At 36.9% G+C, this 13,913-nt stretch overlaps 1 protein-coding gene across 8 annotated transcripts in view; it reads left to right on the forward strand.

Moving 5' to 3' along the window:
- Positions 1–13,913, forward strand: part of RBM33 (RNA binding motif protein 33) — a 99,027-nt gene that overhangs the window by 38,460 nt on the left and 46,654 nt on the right. For all 8 annotated transcript variants that reach the window (XM_063324402.1, XM_063324403.1, XM_063324409.1 and 5 more), the window contains one exon: positions 3,694–3,752. In XM_063324402.1, coding sequence (XP_063180472.1) covers positions 3,694–3,752 — 59 coding nt within the window. The remainder of the gene's footprint in view (positions 1–3,693; positions 3,753–13,913) is intronic.

The following is a 13,913-nucleotide window of genomic DNA, read 5'->3' on the forward strand; positions in this document are numbered from 1 at the left end:
ATTTCAGATCTTTGCTATGTGTGTCGATGGCAGCTGGTTCTTATGAGGTGGCCTCGTGTCATCCGTTTTACTGAAGGAATTCTCGGCAGGGCTACTGAATATTTCTGCTAATAGGTGTGCAGAACTGTGTGCAGAACTAACTACTGTTAAATGCAGTCTTTGAAATCACTGTAGAATTTTAATCTTCTTGATTAGAGAGCATGTATGGGAAGCTGAGTCTTCTGTCGTGGCTGAGAGTAGTGGCCATCTCAGTCTCCCAGTCTGCAGCAGTGCGGATATGTTACATGAAAGTATACATTTGCACACCTGTAGGAAATCAGTCATCTTCTTCAAGGAAGATGAGCATAATTCTAAAATCTTCAATGGCATTTGCATATTAAGGTGAGTTTTTAAGCAATCGCTGCAGGCAAATGGTAGACAGAAATTCCAGCTCAGGGAGAGCTGTGCTAAACATCTTAAGGTCCTCCACAGTATAAACATCTACCTGAGGTCCCAGCAGGAAGAGGCTGGTAGTTGACAACATCAGCATGTGTTTCACATGCGGCATCGTGTATTTCAGGATAAGGGGAAGTGTGAAAGATCAGATCAACTTCATGTTCTTGATGATGTCCTGTCCCTTCTTGGCTGAATATATTTCCGGATACATGAGGGATTTTACGCATTTGAGAATACAGCCAGATAGGTGCAGAGTTTATTGGGATTCTGTTGTTGAAAATGTGATACCTGGAAGCTAAAAATGCCATGTCTGGAAGCACATGATATGCACACTTAGGTTCTGGTAATTTTAGTGGCGTGCTGTCATGTTTTAATGCAGACTGGCATTTTTTTTTCCCTCTCTAATTTGATGTCAGGGTTAAGCTCACATACTTCTAATTGTTAGCACCAGGGACACTTTTTCTAACTGCAAATCATAGAAATATACTTTCTCAACATCTTTTTGGTTTGAGTTAGTCTTGAAATGCATCAGGTATATCAGTACTTTGTAAGATAGACTCAAACCTCCTGTAAATTGTTATGAAATTTTCATGCGTATAAAGTAGCATGTGTAAGAGCTCTAGTTGCCAACTACTTCAGCCTGAAAGTGAGTTGAAGCACTTTTGAAGAACCCTATCATTGGCCTGTTCCTTTGATGTCTCAAAGGCATATCTCTTACAGTGAGTTACCATCTCCCTGCCCGGCCTTGAATCTTGGTTCAAAAAGTAGTTACTTTCAAGTCAGCGTTGTTTCAAATAAATTTCTCCTATTTTTAGTCTTTGAAGCTTCATAAATGATTAAGAAGGACTCAGTCGTATCAAAACCCCTAAAATGGTTATGTGAGCCTCTGCACATACCTGCTGCAGATACTGTTCGGTTGGTGTTCAGCTGTGCCTGAATCCCATTTCTTTTAGTTGCTTGCTTGTCATATTGTTTTCTCTCTCTTCTTTGTGTCCTATTCTGAAAATCAGTTTTGAGTTGTAAGTAGTAATTTTTGGCTGAATGCATGTCCAAAATCGAATATAATCAATTTGCAAATACTGGAGGTCTGTACATAGATGTACTATGAAATACACTATGAAATACTGTGAAATTCAGCCTGTGATACAGGTATTGAGGTTTTTTTTCCACCTCAATGTTTATACCACGAATAACTGTTTCAAGGATACGGAGGTGCTGCCAAAATTGATATGAACTAGTGAGCAGTTTATAGCAGCTCACTAGATTAGTAGGCCATTTACCTTTTAAAAATGGTTTTGATGTCCTGGGAAAAACTACATTATAATTCTCCTAAATAATCAATATGGGAATTCCTTCTTCATCTGTTCAGGTATAGCATTGGAATTTACAGCCAAAATCAATTTAATCTTCTTAAAATAGTGTCTAACAACATGCTGTGTGTTATTTTTGAAATATACTTTCAAACCTATGGAAGATTTGACATCAGGAAAATGAATGCTTATTTGAAACTTCTTTGCTGTTTCAGCAAGTGTCCAAGGATTGAAAGGGCACAGAGCTTGAACTACTGTATCTTTCATGAGTATTAAATTAACTTGTTTAAAATATATAAATATATCTATCTCTATATGCTACTGCCAGAGGCAGGATACTGAAATAGACACAAGTGCCCTGTTCAGTTGACATTTCTCTACATTTCGCACCTTACGTGATTTTTCTCAGTGCCTCTCTGACCTGTAATACCTGAGCTATTTTAGTCCTAGGTCTGTCAAGAGCACCCTGTCAGTTTTTTTCCAGGTGGCCATGGCTGTTTGATATCGACAGGTGTTCATTAGAAGCTGAGATGAGACTATTCAGCTAATTTTCTCATGTAATGTGATACAAAGTTTGCACACAGTCCTTCGGTGCTGAAAGACTGGTGCAATTAGTTTACCCCGTCAGTCCCTGAACTAGTAAACCACAAGTACTTAACAAAAGTGGATAGAAACCAGGCGTGGACGTGAACTCAAAATGCATTAGTTCTTGTGCCTCAGTTACCAAGGGGGGAAAAAAGGGATTTTTGAGGCATCTTAGTAAATTCCTGTGTTGGAAATTACACCTAACTTCTCCCTTAAACTAGCTGCATTTCTTAACATCTTTCCTGCTGTGAAGTGTAATACAGTACTAAGTCGATATTTAACTCTGTGTGAGAAACATTTTCCTGTCATTTTCAGAAATGCTAAAAACAAATTGAAGAAAAATAACCTTACTAAAAGTTTTTAGTAAATTTAATAAATTCAGTGCTCTTTGAAATGCTTTATTTAACTTCTCTAGGCCTTTTGTTTAACATTGAAACATTTGTACTTTTAACCACTTGGACAACTCAGAGAGGGGAAAAAAAAAACTGCACTGGAAAATGGGAAATCTGTCATTACACAGTGTTCTGGGGATTCAAGTAAAGATTCAATCCCCAGGGTGATCCAGCAGTAGATGCTTTGTGCATTACGACATAATATTAAGCAAATGTTTTGGGAAATATTTTTTTTGTCTTTTGAAATGCAGTTGTACGGACAAGTCATCCAGATTAATCCCCCTGAAATATTAATTTTGGAGGGTTTTTTTTTTTAGAAAAAGGGTCTCCTAATTCTTCTTGGTGTCTCTTTATGAAATAGCAGTCTTTCATCTGAGTTCAGCAGTTCTGTGATTACACAAACTGTGATCACAGTTGCAAATACTACTACAGTGGCAAGGCCAGATTAAGTATCGTCTGCTTGCTGTTAATTGCCACTGCCTGCCTCACTTTGCCTTCCTGTGAACAGTGATTTATACCGGCTAGAACCTCTCATGCCCATGCTTGTTGTGGGAGTTTGGTGGTAAGACTGGGAGATACCTAGGAAATCTTGAGGGGCATGAAGTTGAAAAGGCAAATTAATCATGTATTCTTTTATTTGAAACATGAAATTATCGTTAGAGTCTCTGTCAGCTTTGTCTAAGAGACGTCTTTGGCTGAGTAAGTATTCTGGTTTTCCTTCCTGCAACAAGGAGCCATTTAATTCTGGAAAATGCAGAATTAGATTATGTAAATTAACTAGGAGAATCCTAATTGCCCTGTTGCATGTTGCAGGGGAGGGAATGGTTGCTTAAAGTTAATTGTAGGAACTGTGACATTTGAGGGTGAACGTAGCAGATTTTAATCGTCGTTCTTACTGCAACTGCTTTTGGAAATAACAGCAACAACTGTTAGGTAAAACAAATGGTGTTAAAAGGTGCTTCTTGTTTCAGTGCCCTTGCTGCCAGTTCCAGCCCAGCCAAGACCTGCTGTAGGACCCCAGAGATTTCCTGTGAGTAGCAGCTGTTTCTTCTTCTCTGATATGGATAAGCATACATTTGCGAGGAAATATTAATATAGCAAATAAAAGCTGTTCTAGTGAAATATAATTTTAAGGATTTGTAAATATTGACAATACACTCTGCAGTTGAAAATGTTTGTTAAAAGCTTAAGGTCAATGGATTTTTGAGAGTAGAATTAATTCTGTTTAACTGTAAAATTGTTGAACCAGTCTCTCCAGTGGGAGAGGCGCGAATGCATCTTGTCTTAAGGAATATGGGCTTCATTTTATTACTTGACTCTTTCTGTATAAATAGAATCCTTATTTTATTTGATATAATAAAAGGCTACTTGAAATAATCTCTAAGCTTAAAAATCAGTAATATATATTTATTGTAAAAATCGGCAGTGATTTTTGTCATTACTTCAGGCATTTAAATGCCCTCATGTTTTTTATATAAAAATGTGAATGGCATTGCATGACCTTGCTTTTTCTCTTGCGTTTCTAACTTCTAAAACAAACAAGGCACTTAGCTGCTAATTTCACTTGATTATTTTTTTTAATTCTATGAAGGGGAAAGTGTGTGCTCTAGACCTTTTCTCATCATTTCAGTTTTGTTGTCCTAAATTTTTAGTTCAGGTGGTTTGCTGCGTATCAAAATAAGCGAAAGGAAAATAAGTTCATGCAATATTGCCTTAAATATTTTCAAACGAAGACCTGTATATTATGTTTCCCAAATATATAAAACACAAAAATGATCCTCTGTTAATGTGTGTGATGTTGAAGAAGGAAAGTAGATGTTTGTGAACATCAGTGTGGTATCACACAGTAAATTACTTGTGTAGAGATCAGATGTATTTGAAAGAAGCAGATTTCAGAAACCTGCTGTGACTTTTGATTGCCATGTGCATACCTGGTTGGTTTTGACACAGAATATTTTTTGACCAGGACATCAAGCTGAGGAATTGTGATGTCCATATTTTGTACAGTAACTGAGTTTTTAAATTGTCGTGTTTCTTCTCTGAGGTATAAAAAGGTTAAGCAGTAAAACCACAGTTTCATTAAGTAAATTTGTGTTATATACAATTTTATCATCAACACTTTAACTTGAGATTCTATTAAAAAATATTTTGGTTTTTCAGAGGAAATAGTTTTCTTCAGCAGCCTTTAGTATTATGTGGAGACCTTATTAACATTTAAAAAATAATTCTGATTGGTTTTTTTATGAAAACAAGTATCTTTTATTTGTTTTCCTTTGCCTGTAAGTTGCTTTGCCAATAAACGCAATTTGGGATGAAAAAGAAATTGGAGGACAAGGAGTATCTGTAAAGGCATTGTAATTGACATCTTTGAAGTGTGTTTATGTCAGTGTAGAAAAATTGGAAATTATTTTTTTTTTTAAATTGACTGTGAAATTAGATGTAAATTCTGTTCACTTTTGGTTTTGCAAGTTGAGAAGTGCTGCAAACCTAGCTAATCTTGTATGCAACAGTTTTTAAAGAGAAATAAAATAGACTGAACGTTTTTGGTAAGACTCTTGCTCCTTTTGCCTGAAGGAAAAATGGCTGCTTGATGCCTTTTTATGTAAGCAATGCACTGGCAAAGAGTCACTGTGCTTCTTTTTTCCTCCTCCTTCTTAACTCAGAGGATCCAGTACCTTGATTTGGTTGCCCTGTGTGGTTTGGTTTTTTTTCCCTACTTTTGCTCTTAACCTGCCATATGACCCTGAGAAAGTTACTTAATATTTTCATGATTCACTGAGTTATAAAGTGGTTATAATATGGACTTCCCTTATGAAGTACTTTATAAATTTTGCATAGGTTATCACTCATATAAGGATTAGGAATTAAGTGTCACTGTGTACATATCTCATGTTTGTTTTATTAAGTGTAGTATGTTAGCTCTTCAGCTGAAGACAAATTTACTTTTTGACTTGAACGTTTTATCTTGCAGAACTACCTTTTTTGCTCTGTTACATGTCAAATGCCTTTGTGCCATTATAATTCACTTGTTTATGTATAAATGTTGACTTATAGCAATGGTTAGACAACTTTGACAGGCCATTTGAAAAAGATCAAAGAAGTATTCCAGACTATAGTTCATTCATCCTTTTTCTCGTTGTAGAAAGAATCTCTGGATGTGTAATAACTTGAATTTGCTCTTGTTTTTAGGATTGCCTAATCAAAGGACAATAGTCAACTGATTTTTCTGAGCACTTTGTTTCTAAAAAACTGCGGGGTTAGAATTAAGTATTTGTAGCCTGCTTTCTCCTTTAATTTTGAACTGGATGGTCTATTTTGATTGAATGTGGCAGAGGTAGGAACATTAAAGGTAATGAAATTCTTGTAAGGAGAGACCTAAAAGGGGCTAAACTGAAGGAAAATTTGCCTCTGAGTCCCTGTCTTACCTAGGAGAGAAACCTCTCAGCACAGAGACCCTGTGTGTGCTCTGAACATGGGAAGGGATTCAATCAGAGCTAATCAATTGCAAGTCATAAATCCATTGGAAACCAGGTGTTATTAATTTAGGGCTAATGAAGTGCCTTGTAACCATGTAATGGTTAATTCTTACAACCTTCTGCTGAAGGATGTAATTGGAGAGTTCAACAAAGTTGTAATGAGCATGTTAGCATATTGGTGCGAGTTCTAAATTACAAGAAATAATGTAGTACTAAATCGGGGTAATGCTGATCAGGATTGAACCTGCTTGGAGTTGGGACTGATTAAATTAACTTAACCTTGAATCTAAGTTTTAATATTTCAGGGTAGGGCTCATTGTTCAATTATTTCTTACTTAAAGCTTAACTCCTGCAATGTTTAGAGAGGAAGTACTAGAAGGGATATAGTGATGTGAATCTGTGTTCCCTACTTAGTGTTATTTTAACATTTACAGTAATCTTGACTCAAGCAAGGAAGTTGTCTGTGTCTTATTCCGTAAGCATTCAAGGTGACAGTGTAAATGATGTTTGAAAGTTATGGTCAACTGATTAGGACTGAATAAATAGTGGATCTGAGGCATGTTACAGCTGAGTAACGTGGTGAACTTGTGGTAACTGGGAGTTAAAGACCTGAGTTCTGTGGAGGCTTCTCTGCTTGTCTAAATTGCACAGTACTCTTCAGGTAGTTGATAGTAATCCAGTTTTCAGGCATAGTTGATGATAATATTTTTCCAGGTATTTGAATTAACCTGGAACTGTGAAAGTGCCAACCGCATGCATTCTATAATCTGTTTAAAGAACAGATTAAGATAACCTCTTTGGCATGAGTCCTTCTGAAGGTCTTGTGTTATCATCTGCCCTTGCTTTAAAGTGGTTAAGATGCCTTTGTCTGACTTCCTGTCTTGGCATCACAGTTGGCATTTCACAAATGACAGTCTACTTTGGGGACTGATACATTTATGGGAACGTGACAGAAGACTTTATTCATAGGCTAGTTGTATGGGTCTTCTGAATTCTTCACGTTTTCTGATGATATTATTAATTCTTGTGGATGCCCCAGTGCAGGTACGGAGCCTGTGTTTTTTCTTGTTACACAAGAGGGACCATCGTGGTTCCTGTCCTCCATTGTTTGTTAGCTGGGATAATTTCTCTTTCAACTCTTGCCTTCTGTGAAGAAGGATGGGGTAAAACAAGGGGAAAAGAAATTAAACAGAAAATGGAAGAGGTGTTTCTAAACACTTTATATGTAGGTTGCTGCTAAGTGACTACTATAGAGGCCAGACCATTACTTAATATGAAACTAGGAGTTAAGTTGATGGTCCCGATCTTTTTATCCCTTATGTGAGTCCACGAGCACATTCTGTGTCTGCGGTATTTCAGTGTTTGCCTGAAAAAAAAAAGTATGAAGACTTTTTGCTTCAAACATCATTTATTTAACTTAAGGAACACTGAATTAATACTCATGTGTCCCATAGGTGCATTTTTTTAAGGAGATACAGAAGTGGAACGAATGTTGTCATGCCATTCTTCAGCCCCAAATTTGGATGCTGGGGATACCTCACGATTTCTGGCTGGAGTGAGGCATTTGGAGCGAAGAGGAAGTTGGGGAGAACTTGCTTCACGCTGCTCAAAGCAGAAGAGAGGAATTCCTTGGATCTGAGGCCATTCCCCCTCTGTCTCTGCCCTCGATCCTTCTCTGAAACTGCTGCAGAGAGCAGAGCCTGTTAATGCAGCTGTATGCCTTGTGCCAGCAGAATTTTCAGGAAATATGGATAAATTCCGATTTAGCTGCTGTCCTTAACGGGACCCCCTGGGCGTGGTGTGAGCTGGGCAGGTGTCCATCCCACGGACACATTTTATTAACTTTGGTCAACTTGAGTTTCGGAGCTGAAGTTCGGAATAGTCTGAAGTGTGGTGTGAGGCACAAGCTGAAGTGGCACCAGTGGCTGCCTGACTAATTTATGCCAGGAAGATGTTGATATTTTTTAATGTACAACACTTCTCTCTCTTGATACGGACACCTTAGTGCACTTGGGTACCTTTCAGATAACTGTAGAATTCGAGTCTGAAAGAGTTGAATTGTATAACATAATTTACATTTTATTCAGCATAAAAATAAGACTTTAATAGAGTGCCTTGTCTGTGGGCCCCTAAATATTCTACATCACATGTCTTTTCACTTCCCAGGGGCTTTTGACATGATTTGGTTTTGGAACTTACCTTACAATTTCTTTTCAAAATCATCTTTATCCCAAAGAATACTTGATTTTTTTTTTATTCTTTTTTCCTTAAACTGCAAAAACCTTGGTAAACTTTCTTTATATTCTTATTCAACATGCTTCCACTTGATTTCCCAGACATTAGGTGTTCTCTTAAACGGATGCTGTGAAAGGCAATCAATTAGATTTGCCTCATTTTTTTTCACCATTTCGAAAACTTCAGTTTGATGAATTCTGAGCTTTCAGGTGTTGTTTGTAATTCAGACACTGTTTTTAAACACTTCTTTATGCCTTAATCTGTGAGAGGGTTTTAAACAGGTGCTCAAAACAGAGGTTGCTGTCCTTCATTGCCACTTGCTTGAAACATTTCTTTTAGACAAGCAATATATTAGTGCTATACAAATTAATTATAGAAGGTACATTAGAATACAGTTTTCCCCCGCAGCGTTCCTTGGGCTGACTTGGATCAGCCAGCCTACAAGGCGGTTTTAGCAAACTTGGGTTGGTTTAATGGTATTACAGTGTACCTCGGTCTGTGGGTGTGACTTTATATAAACATTTCTTGCCATATGTAGAAGCAGAAATTTGCAGGGCTTTTGAGAACAAAACTACTTGCAGTCGTGTGTGTGTCTGTGGGAAATGCAAACAGGGAGTAATTTTTTTTTTCCATTATTGCAAATTCGATTGTGAGTTGCTGCATGTGAATAAGGATTTTAGCAACTGTTACTGAGGTTCTGGCTCGTATTCTCCCGGACTCACAGTAAGGACAATTTAAACAGTCCTGTAGCTGAGTAAGGCAGTTATTTTAAACTGATATTTAGTAAGAATTGATATTTAGTAACTAGTACATGTTTGCAACAGTATGTATGTAGGAGACAAGCTGTTAATGGAAATAAAAAGCCACTTGTGAAAATGGTTCTCCTACTTCCTTACAATTATTCTGCTTTAGCTATGGCTTTACTATAATGAGTAACAGTAAATGAAATTTTCACTCTATTACTGTGTAGCAGTGGCAGATCACAGGTAGCGTAGAAAGCATTTTGTTTTCATTTAACAGGATACATGGTATCAGGTGGTGTTGATTGACATTTCTTGGATAGTGCTTTATACAGCATTTCATGCAAATCATGTTTGAATGAGAGTGCTGCATCAAATTACATTTCTTTCAGATTATAGCCCTTGCAGATGTGAGACGGAGCTTGTTCAGCAGCTAGCAAAAAGCTTTCGTTTTTAACACTTACTGTTTTCACAACTTGACTGCAAAGCCCTATAATTACAGCACTTAAGATAGTGACGGAATGATGGGCACTTTCTCTTATCAGATCTATAAGTAGTAGCGAGCAGATGCAGCATGAGATCCCTCCAGCTGTCAAATATTGTCAGGCTGGCATAGAGGGAATGCAGTTTAAAATGCAGGTGACATAATACCCAACATCCTCCATTTGCTAGTGGGCTTCTGATTAATCACGATTACCATACATTATCATACCATCAAATTTAATCATATCAATGAATTCCCATCTGCAGGAGGAGCAGCAGCAGCTAAACATGATGGTAACAGCTATTAAATAAGAGAGAAATAGATGGTTTCTAAATACAGTAACCCTTTAACTTGTCATGCTAGCTCCAGCGCACATGCTCTGTAGATAGTAAAATGAAACTTGTGCATTTATATTTTATAGTTATTGTCATTTACCTTTTTGTTGTGATTGCTGTTTAGCACTGCCAAGGAAACCAGAGTTGTAGAATTATTATTTTTTTTCTTCTGTGTTAACGATGCTAGATTTTCCTCAATCTCAGTTTTAGTACCTGCTACATACAGAATCACAGAATGGCTGGGGTTGGCAGGGACCTCTGCAGGTCCTCTTGTCCACCCCCCTGCTCAAGCAGGGCCACCTAGAGCTGGTTGCCCAGGACTGTGTCCAGATGGCTTTTGAATATCTCCAAGGATGGAAAGTCCGCAAACACTCTGGGCAACCTGTGCCACTGCTCGGTCACCCTCACAGTAAGAAAGTTTTTATTTAGATATATTTTCTTATATATAGGTGTGTACGTTGTTTTTTGATATAATTACATGAATGAAACGTGAAGTTTAAGTCATGTACGCTAAGCACAAATTTTTATCAAGGCAAAGTGGAAAAAGTATTATGCATACAGCTATTTAGCCATTAATTAGGCACTGTTAAAGAGATACTTTGCAGAATTCAAGACATAAAGAAATACAATTAAAATATACAATTGACTTCCTACTACAATGCAGTAAGTGTAATCTGGTGTTTAAACACCAAATGGAGAACTAAAATATGTTTATCATAATATTACAGAGTCCTAGGTGATAGTATAGTTCTCTTAAGCTATTTTCACTGAGCTGAGAAAACATTCTTTCAAAAGATAATTCAGTACATTTGTGTCATCACAATACAAATACATATATGTGTGTTTATTTATCTTCTACACCTTCGGTTATTGCTAATTCTTTAGAATGAAAGAAGAAAGTGTTTCATTCATTATAAAACAGTGTCATGCTACTGTTTACAATAAAATGAGGTGGTCTAGAGGAATATTATGGGATGACTGTTGGATGCTCAAAAAGGAAAATATGTTCAGGCCTTTGTACGCAGCACATGAGTAGTACCTACAGGCACATTTGGAGCTCTGGGTATGTAAAGTTCTCACGTGAATGTGTTTGCAAGGTCACAGATGTGTAAAATATCTCAAAAATGAGATTTCCGTCCAGAATTAAAAATCAGGAATTGGGTAATTCAACCACTAAATAGTTAGGTCTGAAATGTCATTTTCCAATACAGCTGAAAGTCCAGGTTAGCAGCAATTCTAATATTTGTCTTTGATAAAGCTGGCTGCTTCTTGACTTTTTCTGTAGCAATCTGAGCATTTTTTGATGAAGGGAGAAGCATCATCCCCAAGTCATGTGTATTTATCTTTGAGGTTCTCAGATTGTTTTTAAATTAACCTTAACTGCACCTTCAAGCTTGGAGTGTAATGTAGAAATCCTGAATTTGATATTTGTGATCCAGTTTAGTTCTGACCTCAGAGTTGTTTGTAATCGTTAGTGACGTGCAGGTCACCAAGATACACTAGGTCAATAAACACCATAATAATATTTCCGTGGAGCATTCTCTGGTAAGTCCAAGGATGAGGTATGAATTTTGTTAGATGTTTTATCTTATTAGCTCTGAAAGCAGAGGCAGTCCAGAACTTTTGAATCCCTAATTTTTTTACACATCCCTAAAACTGTTAGCTTTCAGCACAAAAAATATGCAGAAGGGTTTCATTGTCTTTAAATAAAACTATTAAAAATTTTAATATAAATTTTTAAAATATGTAATATTTTTAATATTTAAAATTAATATTAAAGTTCACTTTTTTCAAGAGAGACTTCATCATTCTAAATGGCATTAATGTCTCTTATACTCTTTCTCCAATTTCTATCTGTATTGCACTTAGTTTTAAATAGTTAGAGGCCACCAAACAAATCTGGTGACGTGCTCTTCGACACCACACCCCTGAAGAGGCTTGCACGCTAAAGTGAAACTAAATCTTCCAGACAAATTAGTTTAAAATACCTGCTTAAGAAATTACTTAGGTTTGTGTTTGAATCCAAGAGTTTGGGGTTTACTCTTCCTTCAGGCCGTGCAGGCTGCTATAACTTTTCTGTGACACTGTTTCTTATTATGGCTTGTCTCTGCTTGCAGGAGACACGCTTCCTTCATCCATACAAACCAGATGGGTGGGAGCGTGGTTTTTCTGCACATCAGCGCTGTTAGAGATTTAAAGCTAGAGTTGGGATTTAGTTAACAATACATTTCCTATGCCTGCATTGCATTTAGGAGTGTTTTCTGACAATTGTTCTTGAATGGGCCCATTTGTCCTGGAGGTTTTCCTTTTCTAACATACATACCTCGATGGTAGAGGAGGTGGAGGTTCGAGAAACCTGTGAATCCTTCTGTGTAGAACTGGACGGTTGTGGGCCATTCTGCTTTGTTGCTTCTCAGAGAAACACACTGAAGTGGGAAGTATTTTTTCCCCATTTACAATATGAATATGTCCCTGCTTGATGTATTAGGGGGCGTTGCCCTGAAACTTGCTGAAAAGGGATACTTTTAATAAACAATTAAACTAATTTTTAGCTTTTATCAAACTGGTTGGGATTGTTTTAGTATGCTGGGAGTACCATCTTTTTCTGTAGTGCCTGTGTCCTTATTTTAGCTATTTGATCATGAGTTAGATTAAATAACAAGGGATTCCATGCCTTTCTCTCCTTGCTTGTACTGCTTTTCCACAATGAGTGAACTGTATTTTGGGACCTTAAACAGTTAAATCAGGCATTGAAGATTTCTCTTCCAGGTGACCTGGACTTGTGGCTAAACCCCGCAACGCACTTTCTTATCACTTGGAGTTGTGTACTATCAAAGAGAAGCTCGTCCAAGTTATGTGGAACGTTATATTAAAAATTACTTTCAACTCAATTGAGGAAAATATCAACCCGTTCACTCAGACTCAGTCTGCCTGTATTACTAGGATCTGTGCAGTCCACATACTTGAACCAGCACTTGCTCTCTCCTTGCGTTTTCCCCTCAGAAAATATATTCCAGAAGCTTTGAAAGGATTCATGTGTGGGTAGCATACAATCATTGTCTTGAGTTTTATGATTACTCTGAACTTTAATTTTTGTCCTTGATTGAAATGTATTTAAGGCATGAATTTTTATATAAGGTCGTCTTAAAATAATAAATCCATTGGGAAAATCATGGTGCTTGTTAGGTTTTAGTTTGCATTGATGGAAAGGAATTCACATCATGGAATTACGTGATTGTCTTAGTCATCGTAGGGACACTACTGAGTCATTTAGACTGTATTTAAGGAAATAGAAAAATAAGTTGTATTATAAAATTTCAATGAATCATTCCCTTTCTGTGTGCTGTGCACCATAAATGAGAATACTATGAAACTTGAAAGGGAAGAGCCGTGGTTTGTGGGATATGTACATTTCTACTTGCAAATTTTTGAACCATATCCAAGATATATGATGCAGGGCTTCCTACACAAGAGGACGAAAAGTCAATTCCTTGCACCAGAAGGTAGGCATTTTGGGAAAGCTTTTCAAAAAGTCTAGTAGCTGCTGAAATAAGAGGATTAACATCTTGTGACAGATGGCTATAGTTTTAATTGTCATAGGTTATAGTGGTCATTATTCTTTGCATTTAAACCATATAAGAAGAATTAACTGAGTGGCCCTGCTTAACTGTCAATGGGGTTCTCCTAGCTCTTTGCATTTTAAGTGAGATTAATAAATGAAAACATGTTGTAGAGGCAGGCTGTATTTTATTGAAAGATTCATGAAGTTTCAATGACATTGTTAAGGTATTTAATTAGTCTCATGAAAAAAAGTAGAGTGACCCTTTTAGAGAAGCTGATAAGTCATATAATAGCTGTTAGATCCTCTTTATTCCTTGCTTTATAAGATTAACTTTGTGCTAAGCAATTTATGCTAAGTTT

This window comes from Chroicocephalus ridibundus, chromosome 2 (genome assembly GCF_963924245.1).
Source record: "Chroicocephalus ridibundus chromosome 2, bChrRid1.1, whole genome shotgun sequence".
In the NCBI taxonomy this organism is placed as follows: domain Eukaryota; kingdom Metazoa; phylum Chordata; class Aves; order Charadriiformes; family Laridae; genus Chroicocephalus; species Chroicocephalus ridibundus.